Raw genomic sequence first — 19,482 nt, 5'->3', positions numbered from 1 at the left:
TCATTTTAAAAATGGAAAAACAATCAGATAATGTGTGAACAAATGTAATGCTCTACTTCTTATTTACAGCTGGTAAATTTTATTTAAAGACATATGTTAATTAAAACACATTTCACCAGCTACCTATAAACTTAAGCTCTATTTTGTTTGATTTTGTTAGAAACAGGAAATTCTGAGTGATGCCCACTGCTGTTTGCAGTCCTTATGTAACACCAGATGTGAGATTGATGTATCTGTATTTTGTCCTCTCCTGTGAGTTGCAAGTGATCAAACAGGCAAAAACATAATGACAGAATGATTAGACTAATTTAGTACAAAGGGAATTGTTCAAGACATTCATCAGTTACCTCACAATCACACACAATGATGGAGAACGTATTTATTGCAATGTCACAGATAAGCAAAAACCACTTTTTATCTGCAATTAATTTCAAAGACAAGCTTATTATTGTAGAAAGAATCTCTTAGACATGACTGGTATTCTTTTATAAGATGTAATACTAAAAAATCTAGAAAACTAGCTGAGTGTTTTCTGAACTTTAGGCGTGACAAATCATCAAAAACAAACACCATTTTCCACAGATGTATTTTTTTAAGTGAACTATTCTCATTTAAATGAGCTCTGATATGAAACACCAATGCTAGAAGTGATCATATGTTCAAATGACGTTGGATTGCAATTCAAGGGTGTTGGTAAAAGCTGTTAAAGCATCAGCCATACTTTGCTTTTTCTGTTGCTAGAGCCAATCTGCGAATGTTTGCTATGCAACCAGCTGCTGCCTCCTGCAGAGTTTCATCTGTAGAGCCTACCATAGCCAGTAGGAGCTAGTGAAAATAACAGTAAAAATAGTATAAGAAATAGAAATAAGTACACTACTATTTTAAAAATATTCAAATCATATTTTGAACAACTGTATGCATTTACTCGCACATACAAGAAATAAAACATTGAATATTATTATTATATTGAATATTATATTATATTATGAATATATATTATATTATATTGAATATTATATTAACAAAAACACTGTATTGTACAGATACATACATATACACATTTATGTATGATTTTATATATCTATATGCATTAGCATACGCATAGAGCACAACACTTTATATTTTGTAATATTTGTATCTGTAATTTGATATTTTCTTGTCTGATTTTCTATTTATTTTTTCTATTATTCTATATTTTCTATTTTTTTTCACGCCTGTCTACTGGTTCTGAATTGGATTTTTTCTTGTAAGTAGAAATTGTGCACATGCAAACCAAAACCACTGTTTCCCTGAAGGCATACTAATGTATTTGTATATGCTCCAGACTTCTAATAAACAAGACTGTACTTTTCTTTTTGGCTTTCATCATAAAACTGGATCTATGTGAAGGATCCTAGTGTCCTGCTGATTGCAGTAGGTTTCTTTACCGTCACAGCAAAACCACTCATGTGAAACTGCTTGACGGATACAGACCTGGACATGCCATTCTTACATATTTGCATGGAAAAATACAAAATAAAGGCCCAACAGAGGCACCAAACTTTTGGAGTCAATTCAGCTCTTCAGTCATGTGGAGTAGATCCTTCACTCTGGAAGCCATTCAATTTTTTCAATGGAAATTCCCTTGGAGTAAGGTGCTGTTCCACACCAGCATGACATAACACAAACCTTGATGATAAAACACTTTTACATATCAGAAAATCATTAATGATACTTGGGGATCTCTTTTTTTTAGAGTACTGCAATTCTGTAATGCAACTGTAAATACAATATATGCTCAAAAATAGCAGAAAAAAGCAGATTCTTTGCTAGTTTAAATCAGCACTTCACAATCCTCAGATTTCTGAAAATCTGCCAAGTATAGTGTGCGTCCAGGTATTTTGAAGCTCAGACAGTTCTAATTAAAACTTATATTTTCAGTCTGCAATACTTAGGGTTCTGTGTTCACCCAAACAATGTTGAATCAAACCACAAAGAAATCTGTTATCACTCAACTCTAGTGCATATTTTTTATATAGCTAAAATATTACATAAAATTATGAACTGCTAAATATAAAAGCATAAATTGAATGCAGACATCAAATTCATATGCTACCTTTTTCTAACCTTCCAGCAATAGTGAGCCATGGGCCACAGCTGCACACATATGGCATTTGCTTATAGAGATCAAAGCATTTCATACTCGAGGAAGTATTTGTGTTAGCCAAATGTACCAAACAAGCATCTTGCCAGTCACCTTTCACCCTTTCACCCCTATATGTAACTTGTAAGAGTGCCTGCAACATGCATATATCATGTCAAAAAGATTATTATGTAAATTAAGCATCAATCATGTTATTTTCTAGTAATTCTTCTTATTATTATTTCCATGCACATAACCAACTATCTATGTCCAAATAGCTAGATAAGAATTCTTAAAAATGTGAACACTTCTGAACGGATATACCACAGGGAAAATGGCACAATTAGAAAATGTAATAAGAAAGCTTTATACTTCTGTGCTTTATTTGCAGGCAAAATCTGAGCCAGGTTCAGTGGAGTCAGTGAAGCTTCACCGCTGCCTTCAGCTGGTGGAATGGCCTAGCAGCATGACTCTGCAAGCTGCTCAACAAAGCACAAGGGCCAGAACACAATTCTTACCAGGAACCTAGTATTTTTAAGAGAAATATTGCTAAATGAAGATCTTTCTCCCTTCTAATTTCCACCAGCTGATTTCTCATTAACCTAAATGTTTCTTTTGGCCTCACATCCTTCTTGTATAACTTACAGACAAAAACTGGTATAGATCCTTCACATCCCTGACTCAAAACCAAAAATATGTACGCACATACCGTTCATACGGTGGTTTTGGTAACACCATAAGTTTCAAATTTGGGAGCAAGGAAGCTACATGCTGTATGCGATTATTCACTGCATCTTCATAGACCTAATGCAAAGCTTTTTGAAGTGTAGTGAATGTAGAACTCAAACTGTTATAATAAATTCATGAGAACATGAGAACAGAAGTTTATCATGAAATTAATATTTCAGAAACATATTTTTTACTAGAAATATAGCAAAAAAAAAAAATTCCAACAAAAATAAACCTCTGCCTCTGTTATGACTCCATGTTAGGTAGTCCTTGATACCAGGTTACTGATATCATCTTTTAGTCATCACTTACTTCTGGGCTCAGAAGACTTAGGAAAATAAATACTTCTTGTTGATTCCTACGGTGAGCTCAACGTTAAGCAATGGTGATTGTAGAGGCAGGGTTGAAAGGGGTGATCTCCGTTCTTTATTGCAGCTGCTTTTTGGAGAGTCAGGGCTTAGTATCAAAGGACAACACCTTACAGGACACAGATCTGAAGTATCTCTTCAGATTCCTTAAGAATTAGTGCAATACAACAATGCAACAGTAATTTTTACAAAAACATTAAAAACTGTTGTTTTTTTTTTTCCTTCTGAGTTTGGCGGTTAAAGGATCAATTGCTCTCTGATCTGTTGTTCTTCTAAATCACTTGCCAGTGGTAACATCCATAAGAACTGCCACGTTATACAAAATCCTTGTACAGGATTTTCAGAACATGACTTCAAAGAAATATTCCTGGAAACAGAGTCTAATACAGTAGCAGCCACTAGGGATAGAGGATATACAGAAACATTTGTCTGTCAACTTACTCCATGTAATGAGAAGAAGGAAAGTGGAGAGAAGATTATTGAAAATGCAACTTATTTAAATGTAAGTGAGTAATTCTTACATATTTAGGAATCTAACATCAAAGATTTTGATATAAATGCTGTTTTAAATGAAGCAAAACTTTATCATTTTCATATACACCAACAAAGCTATAATTCTCTCACTTCCTGACTGCCACTTCCAAAACTTGTTGTGGATTCATTTCAATTTACTGGCAATTTGAGTCACCCAGTTCGGCTGTGGAAATATATTCACAGAATGTATACACAGACCATATCCACACATTGCATATATTTGACAAGTCCAAGAAAGCTTTTTTCTTTTTAGTTCCAGTACACCAATGCAATATTACATGTCCTTCTTCTTGATGCAGTGCCCTTGAACTTCATGTATCCCTTCCCTTTACTGTTCAGGTATTGTTTTCTGACACATGTAAATGTTAACAGATGTGAGAAGCAGTAAAAAAGCATGTGGTATAAATGCTTCTTTCTGGCACATAAAATGCACTTTCCATAGACAGAGAAAGCATTTGCAGTACTATGTAGACTTCTTTTTCAGTTGGCAGGTATCTATATTCTAAGGCAAGAGTCCAAAATTTTTTGCACAGTTAGCACGTCATACCAGCAAATAAGCACAAATACAAGCTGTTTGGAGAACGTACAGAGCATATGTAGCATTTATGGGTTCCAAAAGCAAGAGTTACGCATGGCCAAATCATTTAAATATTCAGATTAAATTAAGAAGATTTTGCTATTGCTATCCTAGCTTTAAAATAGCACAGAATAGTGTGGCCACGTCAGGGCAGCAAAGTCAGAGTAACCCAGAGTGGAAGGGGTCCCAAAAAGTCTCTGGTGCAGTTCACGCACAAAGAAGGGTCAGTCATCAGATTAGACCAGGTTGCTCTGGGATTTATCCAGCCCGATCTTAAAAACCTTTGAGGACAGAGACTGCATAATCTCTTTGAGCAACATGCTCCAGTGTTTGTCTGTCTTTACGGAGAAATGATTTTCCCTATATTCAGTCTCTCTTGTTTCAGTTTACACCTGTTGACTCTCACCAAAAAGCCATACGTCACTGGGAAAAGCCTTGCTACATCTGTTTGATGATTGACCTCCTTGTAGGTACCGGGAGGCTGATGTTAATTTCACTAGAAGCCCTCTCTTCTCCCAGGTGAAAAACCCACTTCATCGAGTTTTTCCTCACAGTACAGGTGCACCAATTTTAATCCTCGTGGCACTCTGCTGATCCCACTAGCTCTGGTTTAGCCATGTCTTTCCTGTATTGGAGGGCTGGCTGCAGTATTCTAGGAGTGGTCTAATGAGTACTATGGGAAAGAAAAATCACTTCCTTCAACATACTGACCATACTCCTTCTATTGCAGCCCAGTACTGTGTCTTCTTTGCTTTCAGGAGACACTGCTGGCCAATGAAGCCCTCTGCCTACTGAAATCCTCATGCCCTTTTCCATAGAACTGTTCCACATCCACTCAGTCCCTAGCCAGTGTCACTGCCAGGGCGAGTGCAAGTGCAAGTCCTCAGTTGCAGGATGTTGCATTTATCCTTGCTGAATTTCATAATGTTCCACTGACCTGCTGGAGAGGAGCTCTGCAGAGAGAGACCTGGGCGTCCTGGTGGACGACAGGTTGGCCATGAGCCAGCAGTGTGCCCTCGTGGCCAAAAAGGCCAATGGCATTCTGGGGTGCATTAAGAAGAGCGTGTCCAGCAGGTCGAGGGAGGTGATCCTCCCCCTCTACTCTGCCCTGGTAAGGCCTCATCTGGAGTACTGTGTCCAGTTCTGGGCTTCCCAGTACAAAAAAGACAGGGATCTCTTGGAGAGAGTCCAGCGGAGGGCCACAAAGATGGTGAAGGGCCTGGAGCATCTCCCCTGTGAAGAAAGGCTAAGTGAACTGGGTCTGTTTAGCCTTGAGAAAAGACGACTGAGAGGGGACCTGATCCAGGTTTATAAATATCTGAGGTGTGGCGGCCATAGTGGTGAGGCCAGTCTCTTTTCAGTGGTACGTGGAGACAGGACGAGGGGAAACGGACATAAGCTGCAGCATAGGAAGTTTCGCACGAATGTGCGTAAGAACTTCTTCAGGGTGAGGGTGACGGAGCACTGGAACAGGCTGCCCAGGGAGGTTGTGGAGTCTCCTTCTCTGGAGATATTCAAGTCTCGCCTGGACGCCTACCTGTGCGACTTGGTGTAAGGAACCTGCTTTGACAGGGGGGTTGGTCTCGATGATCTCTAGAGGTCCCTTCCAACCCCTACAATTCTGTGATTCTGTGATTCTGTGATTCAGCCTTGCCCTGGACTATATGGAAACCACCTCCCTCTCTGGCAACCATGTTCTCTGGTATATCGAAGTCATGACAGTTGTTTTTCAAGGCAATAGTCAGACATAAGAGGGTAAGACAGAATATTGGCTTGCATGTTACTGTACCATGAGTGAAGCAGGAAACAGAAGAAGCACTGTTTTCAGAAAGAATATAGTTTGCACATATTCTTTAAAAGGGGGTTAGTCACTTGATGCTTCTACAAGTTTTCCAAAACACTGGAAAGTGTGGTGCAATACTATGGAGAGAGGTTCCTTTGCTCATGTGAAACAGGCATAGATCAGCCTAAGCAATACTCTGGAGTCCTGTGAAAATGAAAGCAAAAAGTGAAGGAAGAATAGCTATCAAAATAATTTAAATGCCAATTTTTCAAGCCTTTTTTCTTTTTTAGAAGGAAATATAGACAGGCTCCTTCAACAAGATTCATATCTATACTGGGAAGCTAGTCACAGTTCACATCGAGCTTAAAATTCCTGGAAATAAAGATACTCAACACAACTGCTGCTTCTATCTGCTATGCTGGTGATGACATCTTGTAGACTGACATAGCATTTCCAGTTGGTGATAGGACTTGCCATTTTTTTTTTTAAATTTAGATTTAGTATCTGAATTATTTTATTTGCAACATTTCCTAAAGGATACTAATTTTCTAGCACTGTGATTTTCTAATTGTGTAACACTTCCAAAAAAGACATTTTTCACATGCTTTTTATAAACCTAACCTAAGAGAAAAAAATACTTTAAATAAAAGCATATGGTAGAAGCTTATCCAAGAAAGTATCAGTCTAGATCCAGCCAGCAGTTTGCTAACTTTCAACACCATAGTGCACACTGGAAAATATTAAAGCACCTAGTTTGAGTATTACGTTACACGTATTCCTATGAAACTATTTCTCATGAAATTAAATTATAAATAATAAAGCATACTCCTCAATCAAAGCATAATTAAGGTTAAAGTAAGCTGCTGCTTCTAAATTGAAATTCAGGACCTTTTTCTGATTTTCTCTTACAGCAGAAAGGATGTACCATGTACAATGCATGGTCCCCTAAGAAGATGCTTATGCAAGTTCTGCAGTGTTTTCTCCTGAATTTGTTTTTCTCATGCAATACAAAGACAATAAATTTCAGATGCAAAGTCTTTGGGTCAGGGAATGCTGAGCTAGCAGAGGTGGAAAACCCAGTACTACAAGTCCCAGTAAATGCAAAAGATGGGCAGGACAGACATGCACTATGTTGACTGCCTCTCATGGAATGCCTCTCTTCTCTAGAACTGAAGTCAGAGCAGCCCAGCTTGACCAGCTTGCTTGCACTGAATGTGAAGGTGCAGGAACTAAAGCTCCTTGTTTGGGCATGGTGAAATCCTAGGAAGATCCCACCTAGTTTCTTCTTCTTCATTCTCTTATTCCTATCTTTCCTCTTCTCTCTCCCTTGAAACACATCTCCATTCTAGCAGCCATGGAAAAAGGATAACAGCCCTTGATTGTCAGTCAAGCACTACAGAGGGATGACAAGGCCTGAAGAATGCAACTGAGGCCAAGGCAAACCTGAAAGTGGTGGCAGTCAGCAGGTTGGGCAGGAACTGTCTCCTGTGTCTCATCTTTTTCTTACTTCTTAAAAAACAAACAAAACAAAACAACAACAACAACAAAACCAACAGTGAAAAGAGTGCAAGAGAAAATCTGTACCCTTTCTGCAAACAAGTGCAGAACCTGGTGGGCAAAACTTGTCTGCAGTTTGCAGTGCACTTTGCTATCTATTCTTTTGTATATATTTCTTTTGTTTAGTTACAGCTAAACAAAAAAGGGGCAACAGCTATCTTTCTCCACCATGTCTGAACTGTGCCTTCCTCGCTCTTGAAGAGAAATCCTCTTAGGCAAACACTAACAAAATACAAAATAAATTATGGCTCCCATACTATCCAATTATTTTAAAGTTGGCATTACTTCACTTGTTGGCAATGTTGCATAAAGGAAATTATAATATGGTATGCAATTTAAATATACATACATACTTCCTAATCTATGTATTTGTACAAAATATGAACCAAATATTGTACAGCTTATTCAATACCTCATCTGTATTAATTGTCTATTTTGCACAGTAAAATAATTATTTTGGGAAGGGTGCCCCACTTCTGTGCAAAGATATAATAAAAAAACAGTGGATCCTGAATATCTGACAAGGAGAATGGAAACAAAATGCTAAATAGTAAAATGTAGAATAGTTTTAAAACTTGATAAACTTGCAGACCACTTTAAAATACACTAAGTTGAAAGGCTTTTCCATCACAAGGAATATTTCCTGCAATTTCAGATATAAGTGAATATAAACATATCACATAAAGGTAATAAAGCTAAATAAAACTAGTAATAAAAGCAACTTTAAATCATTGTTTAAAAGATACGATTATATGCAACCTATCAGAGTTTCTGATCTCCTTAAAGGCAGATAATTTGAGTCCACATTCAGCTGTAAGAAGTTTGGTGCAATATTAAGAAAGAATTCAATCATCATGAACATTCCAATGTACAGAAGGGTCTTATAGGATATGAAATTCATCCCACAAAAAGCAATAGGCAGATCTGATAATCCAGAAGTGATGAAGCCCAAGGTCTTACAGCATGCTTTTATTTGAACCACTTCATTTTATTCTTATTTCATGTCGTTTTCAAGAGAAGATTAACACATAAAAGGCCCTTGGTGGCACAGAGAGAATAAAGAACCTTTCATAACATGAGTACAGTTGCATTAAAAAAAAAAAAACAAAAAAAACTTTTTTTTTCAATTCACTGGAAATTCATCGTATTAAAACAGGAGCCTGCTTACTTAACAACATGTAATGGACACATGCAGGCTCATGGGCGTTCCTTTCCTTCCATAATGAAGTCTGGCTCTGTAACACATTGGAGACTATTTCTTTATTTTATTGCATCCTGATCAATCTTTCTTTTTATTCCTTGCTCACTTTCAGTACTCATCTGCTGTTTCATTTCTGCTCTTTTCATAGGTAGTATAGGAAGTTTGAGAAAGAACTGCTAATTCAGTTTGGGTTTTCAAAATGTAAAAAAAAATACTATTATTAAGAATACTGTCTCTGTCTGTCAATTTGTGAGTCACATGAGGGCTATATAGAAGCTAACGGAGGGCAGTTGCAAATAAACTCTCAGGAGCAAGTCTGAAAAAAAAGGAGACTTGAGTTGTCCAGGAACTCTCATACAGTGACAGATTCTGCCTGACTTCCCAGCAATATCCTGAAAACATCTTACATGTTGTTCTCTTGTTTACCTACTATTCCTGAAGTGCACTATAAGTGCTTTATTTTTGAAGTCAGCACTGAACAACAGTAAAGGTATACCGCAGCTTCCAGAGTACTGACAAATGTTTTGATGTTATCTTAAGCTGCATCTTATTCTGAGAGCAAGGTGCAAAACCTTACTGTACTACTACTTTAAAAATATGTTACATCTACTGGTATGCATGGACCGACTTCAAACTCTCTTCTGTATTCAATTCCAACTATTGGTTTTGATTCTATAACACCAACATAGATTTGAGTCCAATGGTCCAACTGTGTGTCTCTCTGCCTTAGTATGACTGTAATGATCAAAACCAATGGGGTGCTTTTGCTAGTAAACCTTACATATCACATTCTGGGGATAAAGGCGGGTCAGTCATGCTGTAGACATTGACAACAGCATTTATTTCAAATAAAGATTCAAGTCACTTTTTTTTTGTGGTGTACTAGAAGAACTATATCCTCATGTTTTAAAATGTGTGGGTGGTAACAGTGCATATATTTACATAAACTGGAAGATGACTGACATTGTTCAATTTATAGTCTGTTTTTAAACTAGAGAACATTCAACTAGAACATTTAATGAAACTAATACAAAAAAAATACTATATACGGTCAAAAAATAATAAATGACTGCTGTAATACAATCTGGATAGATTCTGAGATGAAAAACAGAATTTAATAATGATAATTTAATTTTGATTTAATTTTTCACATTTCAGAGTCCCTCCTAACAGAAGGTAACTTCCCAAAACAAGTAATATTTAATATGAAATAAGAATAAACATGTACATAACTTAACTATTCATTTGGATAGTTACAAACTCTTCCAGTCTAGGAATGCAATAATTTCTCTTAGGTGTAAATATGAGAAGTCTTTTCAAACTGATTATTTGGTTGTTTCTCTTCCTGTATTCACTTCTTTTATGTTTGGGCACTACTATGGATCATTAGTAGAATGCAACCACATTAAACACAGGAAACAAAAAAGAAAACTAACACAGCATAAATCAATGTATGGAACATGGTTCAGCTTTACTCAAAGAAATACGAAATTCTGAATGTGAAAAAGCAAGAAATAAGCAAGGTTGCTTCATGGACAAAGGTCTGTGTATAGTCCACACGTTAATTCATATATGTAGATTTAAAACAAACTTGTCTACTTCTTAGTTTTCTACTTTGCAAGTTTTTACTTTGGATTACAGAGAGAGATTAATTGCTAGAATGCATTTTCCTATCTTTAAATTGATTTTGGCATTTACAGAACTCTGTATATACTGCTCATTTTTGTATTTCTTTTTTATCATTACTTTTGTGATGTATGAAGGACAAAAGACACAGAAGTAAATGTATGGTATATAAAAAAGGTAGAAGCAACAGTTAGGAATCAGATGAACATTGCTTTGTGAACACAATATGATCTAGTGATTCTAATGCTAGCGCAAGAACATTAACAGCATGTTAGACACTCTTGAGTGGGGATACTTGGAGAACAATGTAGCCTATTTATTACAGTATGGATAAGTTAGTGTGAAACAAAGTACTACATCTGTATTGGTAATGTTCTCTTTTTCATTTTTCAGCTCACAACTCAAAGATGATACTTTTTCAGGAAAATACTCCATCACATGCCTGAATCATGATGAAATTAAGGAGATTAATATCTACTCCATCTTTATGAAGAGCACTGGCACTTGCTTAAAAATGGTTTCTAGAAATACAATTCTCACAAATGCATCAGTGATGTCTGAGAATTAAATAAATTATCAGTTTCTCTCCTCACTCCTTAGGAAGTCTACGCAAATTTAAAGATAAATAACTCCTATGGTTTACTACAAATTCAATGAGAATTATGGGACAATCAGAGGAAGAGCAAAGAGAATAACAGAAACAGCCTGAAGAATCAGAAGCAATCCAAGATCCAAAATCAGAGCTTCAAAGATTTCCTAGCTATATGTTCCATAGAATTTTTGCTTGCCCAATTTTTATTATTATTATTAGTAGTATTATTTTTAATAGGAACTTAATTGCCTTGTCTAAATATCAGAACAAATTTTCAGCTCTAACAAATTGTTACTGACTGTCCCTGTGCTCGTGTTGCACACACATGTCACAGAGTCTGGTGCAGTAAATCCAATGTTTTCTTGAAAAGTTTAAACTTTACAATGAGCTGTAATGTCCTTGCACAAGAGATCTGACATGGCACAGTACCGTGAACTGCACACTGCAATCTGTTGTCATCTCTACTACAACGAAGGATTCGATACTGTAAGCCAACTTTATCAGTGTTCATGACCCTTTTCATTATCATTTATGAAATACTAAATGGCAAGATCCCTTGGCTGCAAAATCTGATTTTAATTCATAATTCCTACAACTCAATTTCTAATTTCCAGCCAATTATATATCCTTTCCAGGACTTTTTCTCCCTGTGACAAAGCAATTTTATTTCTTTATGAGCTTTTGGTGAAGAGCTCTCTTGAACAGATTTCTACAACACAACGGGGGTAAACCCAATACTTAAAATAAGAAGAGGATTACTGCACATGAATAAAAGAGTATGACTACCAATGAGAAGATGAAACACTTCAAGAAGCAAAAGACTAATAAAATACTATTTACACAGTAAATGCTCAGGAAATCCAGGACAAAATTATGGCAGACTTTGAGATATATACACACTCCATTAGCCTACAATACCTCTGGAGTCCAGAAATTCTCTCTTTGGATTTCTGTAAAGGAGGTAAGCCAATCTAATGACTTTTGGATTCATGCAGGTTTTACGGATAAACGTATAGAGGTAAAAATACCAAATTAACCCAGATTCTTCCCACATTCCTGGGCTCAAGATAGGCGATAGGCAAAAAGTGGTGAACTCTCCAAGGCAATTCTGAATTTAGGTGTTCTAAATAATGTTTGGATTTTTTTTTTTTATCTTTTGCTACAGAGATCAAAATTATATATCTTACCCTCAGTCAAGTATTTGGAACTGTAATGTCTGTATGGCATTGTGGAAGCACCTTTATGCACACCTGTTTACTCAATTCTTTATCATATACAGTTTCGTATTTTTATCTTTAACACAAATACAATGAGCATATTGGACATGACCTAAATTCACTTTTGATCTATCTTTCTTGTTTCCTGCATATTTTGCAGTTTATCAGACTCCTTTTGTAACTGACTAGCAATACTGACCAATACACTCTTATTTCAACATTCATTTCTTTCTCTTCAAAACTTCCAGAGATTAAACATAAACAGTTGCAATTAGTTGCATAATTAGTAGCTGGTAAATACAGTCAGTTATGATCCTTGCAGATAAATGTGAAATTCAATAAAAAGAGATTTTTTTATAAAATGAAAATGCATGGACTTTCGTAGTCTAGCAGAAGGTATATTTTAGTCTTCGGTTGATTGTTATATAATCACCATTGCAACTGTGATTCATAATCTGATCCATCCCTCACTGAAGTCAGCGACGCAATTCTCATCAACCTCATGTGCCCTGGCAGCCTGGTCAAGTCTTTAGATTTTATGCCAAAATATGGAACGCTAATCAGGAACATTAACACAAGGGCCCATTTCATCATCTACGCATTGCAAAAGGACTTTTCCTTTGCATCTTTACCTCGAAAGTGACAGCAGCAAGATGTGCCATATTATTAAAAGATACTGCAGAATGCTCTTTGAAATGGCAACATAAAAGAGAATACAATGTCTAGGGCTTGAAGCCAACTCTAACTGAGTGATTGATCCTTCAGGAAGAAGAATAAAAGAGAGTTTTCATGGATGACAATATGAAAACTAAAATTTGGTACATTAAGGACTCCTGAATGACAATTCAGTCTCTATTTACACATATGTATTACTACATATCTACGCATGTACATATTGCCCTTATTATTTCTTATATTCATCTTCTTTGAAAAGTTCCTTTCAGACAAGGAAACTATTTTTGATCAGCTGAATGCCAAAAATAATTACCTGGCATTCTGCCCTTGTGCATTAAGCCAAGTATCTCTCAATTAACAAAACTAATTCTAATATCAGACGATGTAGCTACTACTCCATGTAAAATAAAATATTTCAATATTTTTCTTCTTATTATTACCAAATTAGAAACAAATATTTCACACAGACACAGGGATGAGACTTAGTACAGGGAGCTAAACAATTGCAAGAAGCTGTTCTGTGTATTTCTGTGGTTTAGAAATAGTGCCAAGTCGGAAGGAAAAGACATTCTCTGCATTTTCTAAAGCAAGATAAATACAGAAAAGAAATATAGATGAAAGATGGAACAGCTATCTATGGACTCTGCCAGATTCCTTGGCTTTTTGGCACACCTATTGATGCTGGCAGACTTAGCCAGTAGCAATCTTTTCCATTAAAAGAAGCACCATATATTTTGGTTTAACATACTTTGTTTGTGCATTTTTAAGCTTCAAAAATGTCTATTTAAATTTTTTTTAATGATTCCTTCTGCACAGTTGGCTGCAACAGCACTTATTTGAAGCAGTTCATTTATCACTAAAAGAGCTGCAGGGCACAGCTACTGTTAAACAGCTCCAACAAACCTACAGCTTAGTGGGACAAGTTTCTTTTTATAAGACTGAAAGATGCTTAACTTGTGCCAAGTGGAGTTTTATGCCAGCCTCTAGGTTTGTTATCCAAACGTTACTAAATTAGAGGTCTTCTGAAGCACAGAATTTGGGCAAAGATAAGCTGATCTCCCTCGGGCTGCTGTTTTTACCTATCAGGGGTAAGCTAGATTTTAAAAGAACACTTGCTACGTATCATAAACTTTAGCAGTGTAAAATTTTTAAAAATCATTGAAACTTTGAGGCTTAATCTACACTGAAGTCAAACGTCATTACCTTTGGCAATGGTGCAAAAGTGAAATGTTTTACATGTAAGTACCCCTACTTTATGAATGGTGAATTCTACTTATTATGAAGGTAGCGGCTTACTGGTTTCTGTTTCTTGGAGCTGAAACTGTAAGAAAAATGTACACAGCTGGCAGTTGCCAACACAATAGAAATTGCACTGGTGTAACATTGTCAGCTATCATTAATCCTTCTGAAACAAAACAACAAATGCCAGTATCGGACTTAGCTTGTGGAAAATCTTGCACATTTGTGGGTGAAGGAACTGGGTGTAATTTCTGTAGCCAACAGCCATGCAGCAATTTTGCCATCTAGTGCCCTCTTCCTTGACATCTAAGAACTGTAACAACTGATTTATGAAAAACAACAGGCATAGGCCTGGTGGTATGTGCCAAACAACTGTATCTCCAGTCTGAACAGTGGAGCCTGAATAGAGCCAACCATGACTGTTAAAAAGAGGGTTCTTCTAAACTGAAAATAAAAATGTAAATATGTGAATATGCATGTATATATGTATTGCACATGGATAATATTACTGCATAGATACTATATAAAATATTTTGGATTTTTTTTAAAAAGTATTTTCTTAAAGGTTAATAATATAAAATTATATTCTGCATCAATGTTCTCAACAAAGACCCCCACATATAAACCAACCCACTGCTCAAACTAAAGAATTAAGTGCAAGTGCATTTGCAATTCAGTTTGATCCTCAGATATGGATGTTATATGCCAAAGAGGGAGTTTTTGAAAATTTTTGGTAAAAATTGCTAGTAATCATCTTCCATAGTTTGTAGTTCACAAAGATGATCTTATGAAAGTCTTTTCATGTTAAAAAAAAATTAGCCAAAACTTGTAAGGTTTTATGGTTTTAGTAAGTACTGACCAAAATTGGGAACCAATTCAAAATAGAATACCCAAAATACATTCTTTAATACAGTCATTATAACAAAGTACAGAAGAACTCTTCAAACAGAAAAACGTGATTTCATAGTAAACTTTTATAAATCATGGTTAAACCAGATATTTTTAAATCTTCGATTGTAACAGAGGAAGGAAGAGCCTTTGTGTGATTAACTTTTCTACCATTAGTAATAGAATTCAAAGAGTACAAATACTTCCTAGATTAATTCATAGTACAATTTAGAAAATATATCTTAGCTGTTACAGTTTCTTTGCAAAAATAAAAGCTAACAAAATGAAAAACAACTATGCATCTCTTGAGGATATAGCATGATAAGAAGAAAAATGTGATGGACTAATTAAAAACATATCTATTCATATATATAAGCACATAGACACATCAAGGGGCATCTTGTACACTTCTAGAAGCATGAGACTCTATTTTACCTCCCTTGTACCAATGGTTTAAAATTAAGTTTTCAAAATTCCTGCTGAAGATCCTACTAGCTGTAACCAATATTCCAGAAGGTATCTACTGATATTTTGCAATATTATGAAAACTGAGCACTCCTATATTGTACAAATAATTCAGTGATACAGAAGAGTAAGGCTAAAGATCAGTTCTATACACTGGCAAGTTGGATGGACACTTTCAGTATTAAAAAGTGTCAGAACATAAATTGGAAAGTCTGATCTTCATTTCAGATATGCACTGCAATTTGTGGATCCTCTGGCCCAAATACGTCTATATACAATGGAATAACAGATCAAAATAGAGTTATACATAGTGCAGGAAAAAATGCCATCTTTATATCAACTTTTCTGAATAATAAGAACAGCCTAGAAGAAAAAAGAGCTCAACAGAAGCTAACATAGCTGACTTTCTGTAGCCTTTAGCAGATAGACAATAGCACCAGCTATGCTCTCATATGGCTTAAGTACCTTAATATCTGGGTGACTGGGTACTATCTACTGGCTCTGCTCTCTTGATTTTCACAAAAAGTTTACAGTCAGTATCTCGTATTTATATTTTGCTTATAATAATAGAGTTGGAGTTACAAATTAGCAGTGATTGATCTTGGTTTGCTTGAATTACCACATATAAGCAACATATGTATTTTTAGATTTTTTCCTACTATTTAATTCCTATCTGCTCACCTCCACCTTGTTGTGCCCTACATTCAAACAGTAGGTTTTCTGAGGTCTTTTTCTGATATAGCTATACATCACTGCCTAGCAAGATGAACAATTCAACTGGGATCAATGGCTTTAGGTGCTCTGACAATGTAGATAAACAAGTGAATAAGTTTAATAACATTATTTATTAGTTAGGAATTCAAGCACAAACTTTACTCAAAGTCAAAATGCCAGTAGATCCTCATTCATCTTACTGGAAAAATATCCCTGAATATTTTAGAATATCTGTGCACCATCTGATCAGCTGCTTGCAAATGCAAAATATTCAGCAAACAGAATGGGTGGGTTTTAGCTTCATACTTTACAATCAAAACAACTAATATGTTTTTCATAGACCTTAATCCATTTGTGCCTACATAGCTCAACTCTCAGCCAGCAGACTTCAGTTTTCTAACAAATCATATCTCTGCCAAAACTGGAATCTTCCATTATGGAAAAGGCAGCATTTTGTTTTAAAGGCATTATTGGAAGAGTTACTGTGTTGGTGTCTTAAGATTTTCTTTTCTAAAATAATAAAATGCTTGAATGCATTTTGTGGCTGCTTTTATACTGTGAATGGTTATTATAAAAAAGACAGTTAACTCATCTGAGATTTACAAAGTTTATTGACAAGTTAAAGTCTGATTTAATCTCTTGGGGAAAAAAATGGGCTTACTTCACTAGGTCTAAATTCACTAGTGATTTATATCAACAGTATTACCTTATGTTAACTTCTACCCCTGTAGGAAAGCATTCTAGCATGGGAACAGCTAGCCTGGTGAACAGTCAAAGAAGAAAACTGGCCGAATATGAACTTTGAGGGCAATACTGAGGCCAAACAGAATAATGAAAATCTCTGATGTTCAAACAGAGCTTATATAGAGACAGGAAAGTTATTTTACCTGTTTTAAGAATTTATACTACTATTACTGGAATAGTGAATTCTGTCCTGAAATATGCTGAAATTGAGTCCAAAAAAGGAAAGTTCAGAAAAAAAGATTCAGAAATAAACAATAGAAAAGACAGAGATTACATTGGAGATTACACTCATTAAAGAGATGTCAGTGGAGTGATTTGATTTCACTACGAGAACATTCATGAAAACAGAAGCTATATAAGGCTCTTCAGTTTACCAAGCAACAGTATCATACATGTAATGGCAAACGATAAAACTTTAGGCTACAAATAAGGTGCAAATGTTTTTATGGGGAAGGTATTTAACTACTGGAAAAAGTTTTGATGGCTCTACTAGATTTTCCATTGCTGGAATTTTTTAAGTAAAGAGTCAGTGTTTTTCTAAAAGATATACTCTATTCCAAACAGAAATAAATTGAAGCCATGTCTCTGGCTTGTATGAGCAAAGCTCATCAGACCAGACCATTACAATGATTTCTTCTAGGATTATAATGTACAATGTAATACTATGTATGTATATCTATGATTATTCAACAGGAGAATAGTGTCCAGTTTACAGGACCATAATCTTCGGGCTTTTAAAATACTGGCACGCTACTTTTCTCTGAAACCTGCAAGTTTCCCTGTACTGCAAAGCTTACCAAAAATCAACATTCAGGAGGATAGTAATTTAAATTTAGCTGTCTGAAAGCCAGCTGTTTAGTCTGAGCTACAGACCTAGGTCCTTTTAATACTTAGTGGAGAAAACAAGAAACCTTCATGAGCCTATACTTTTCCAATATCCTGGGCATCTATTTTCAGCTAGCATAAGTCTGCAGGTGCCTCTCTTTCCATTGGCTGATGAAGGTGTCTTAGTTTAGATTGCTTTAAACACCATACCTAAAAGTGGCCAAAGTTAGATGAATGGAATCCATCCCTAATACTCCTAAGTCCTTCTTCAAAATCCCTGGATTCAAGTTAGTTAGATCCACTAATTCAAAACATCTGTCTTTGTTAGGTCATGTTTAAAGTGTCCTTCAGTTACTGTTGGGCAGATAGTGTTTCATCAACAACATATCATAAATACATCTCATCTGTATTTTTCCAAGAATGAAGTACATTTTGAATACCTCTTTCATATTGTGCTATTGTCCAGAAGTCTGTCATTCCTATCTAACAATGAACTGGACTCCAGTTCATGTCCACATGTATGAACTTTGTGAGGCACCCTCTTAAACACAGATATGGGGGATGCAATTGTGTAGCTCTGAGCTGGACTTCCATTATAGTTAAAGGAGACCAGACAGTATTGCTTGTAGAGACTGAGGTGCCTTATCTTTGCATAAATGTCTAAATTAGGAGAGATGAAACACAGTTAAGGGTCTAGAGATGAAGAAGCATAAGGAGTGGCTGAAGCTCCTTGGTTTGTTTTCTCTGGTAACAAGTTCCTGAGGGAACGGCATGGTCTGCAACAGGGGAGGTTCAGGCTGGATATCAGGTAAAGGTTCTTCACCTTAAAAGAGAAAGCCTGTAAAAAATCTATACTGTTTAGCAGATCTTTTCTTGAACAAGTTTGATTTCTCTAAAGTTTCAAGAGCACACAACCATAGGTAAAAGTCTTTGTTCCTTTGCAACAGCTTCATGTTTCCATGAAGAATGCTGTGATCACTGGTGATTTTACTATTTCTCTTCTCTAATTGTAAGGGAACTCCAAATGTGAAGCATGTAGCCTGGCACTCGTGTATCTTGGCTAAAAACTGCTAATCCACTGCTGGATTTCTCTTCTTGGTTGGTGGACAGCTATTTCCCATCTTGAATTCAGGATAATGCCTGTTCCTTACTCTAACGTCTAAAAATTCCCCATGTTCTAATGTCCCACATGTCATTACTTGATCTTTGAAAATAGTTTTCGAGTACAGCCATGAATTTTTACTTCAGAAGGAGGAAATATTTTCTGGTGTTTGATACAAAGAAAGCATTGATTCACCTGTCACGTCATAACCATTGTTCCATTTCTAGTCAGAAGAATAGAGCATGGAACTGAACATAAAAGAAAAAACTTCCTTCATTGCCTTTCTAAACTTCCTCCAAAATTGTCCTTTTGTATTCACATACACCAGTATTTCCATAACTTCTTGCCAGTCAGACGTGCATGAGAATACTGACTATATATTGGGTGCAGCTACAAATAGTTGAGAACTTGGAACTGGTCTTCTTTCACAACTGTGCACATACACCTGTTGTCTTGAAACAAGTGATTAGCAATTATGTTTGCAGTAGTAAAATATGAAATATGAGAATCTGCCTGAAATGTGT

General features: G+C 35.9%; 1 protein-coding gene across 6 annotated transcripts in view; it reads right to left on the bottom strand.

The window, feature by feature from the left end:
• Positions 1-364: 364 nt before the first annotated feature.
• The window catches only part of ODAD2 (outer dynein arm docking complex subunit 2), a 78,120-nt gene continuing 59,002 nt past the window's right edge, over positions 365-19,482 (bottom strand). For 2 of the 6 annotated variants that reach the window (XM_085227168.1, XM_085227175.1), the window contains one exon: positions 365-18,679. In XM_085227168.1, coding sequence (XP_085083294.1) covers positions 18,542-18,679 — 138 coding nt within the window. In that variant the 3' untranslated portion in view covers positions 365-18,541. The remainder of the gene's footprint in view (positions 18,680-19,482) is intronic. The other 4 variants (XM_085227170.1, XM_085227173.1, XM_085227169.1 and 1 more) reach the window with 2 other exon arrangements.

This window comes from Meleagris gallopavo, chromosome 6 (assembly GCF_905368555.1).
Source record: "Meleagris gallopavo chromosome 6, MGAL_WU_HG_1.1, whole genome shotgun sequence".
In the NCBI taxonomy this organism is placed as follows: domain Eukaryota; kingdom Metazoa; phylum Chordata; class Aves; order Galliformes; family Phasianidae; genus Meleagris; species Meleagris gallopavo.
The sequence above is the reverse complement of the archived record's forward strand: the minus strand, read 5'-3'. Positions and strand labels throughout refer to the sequence as shown.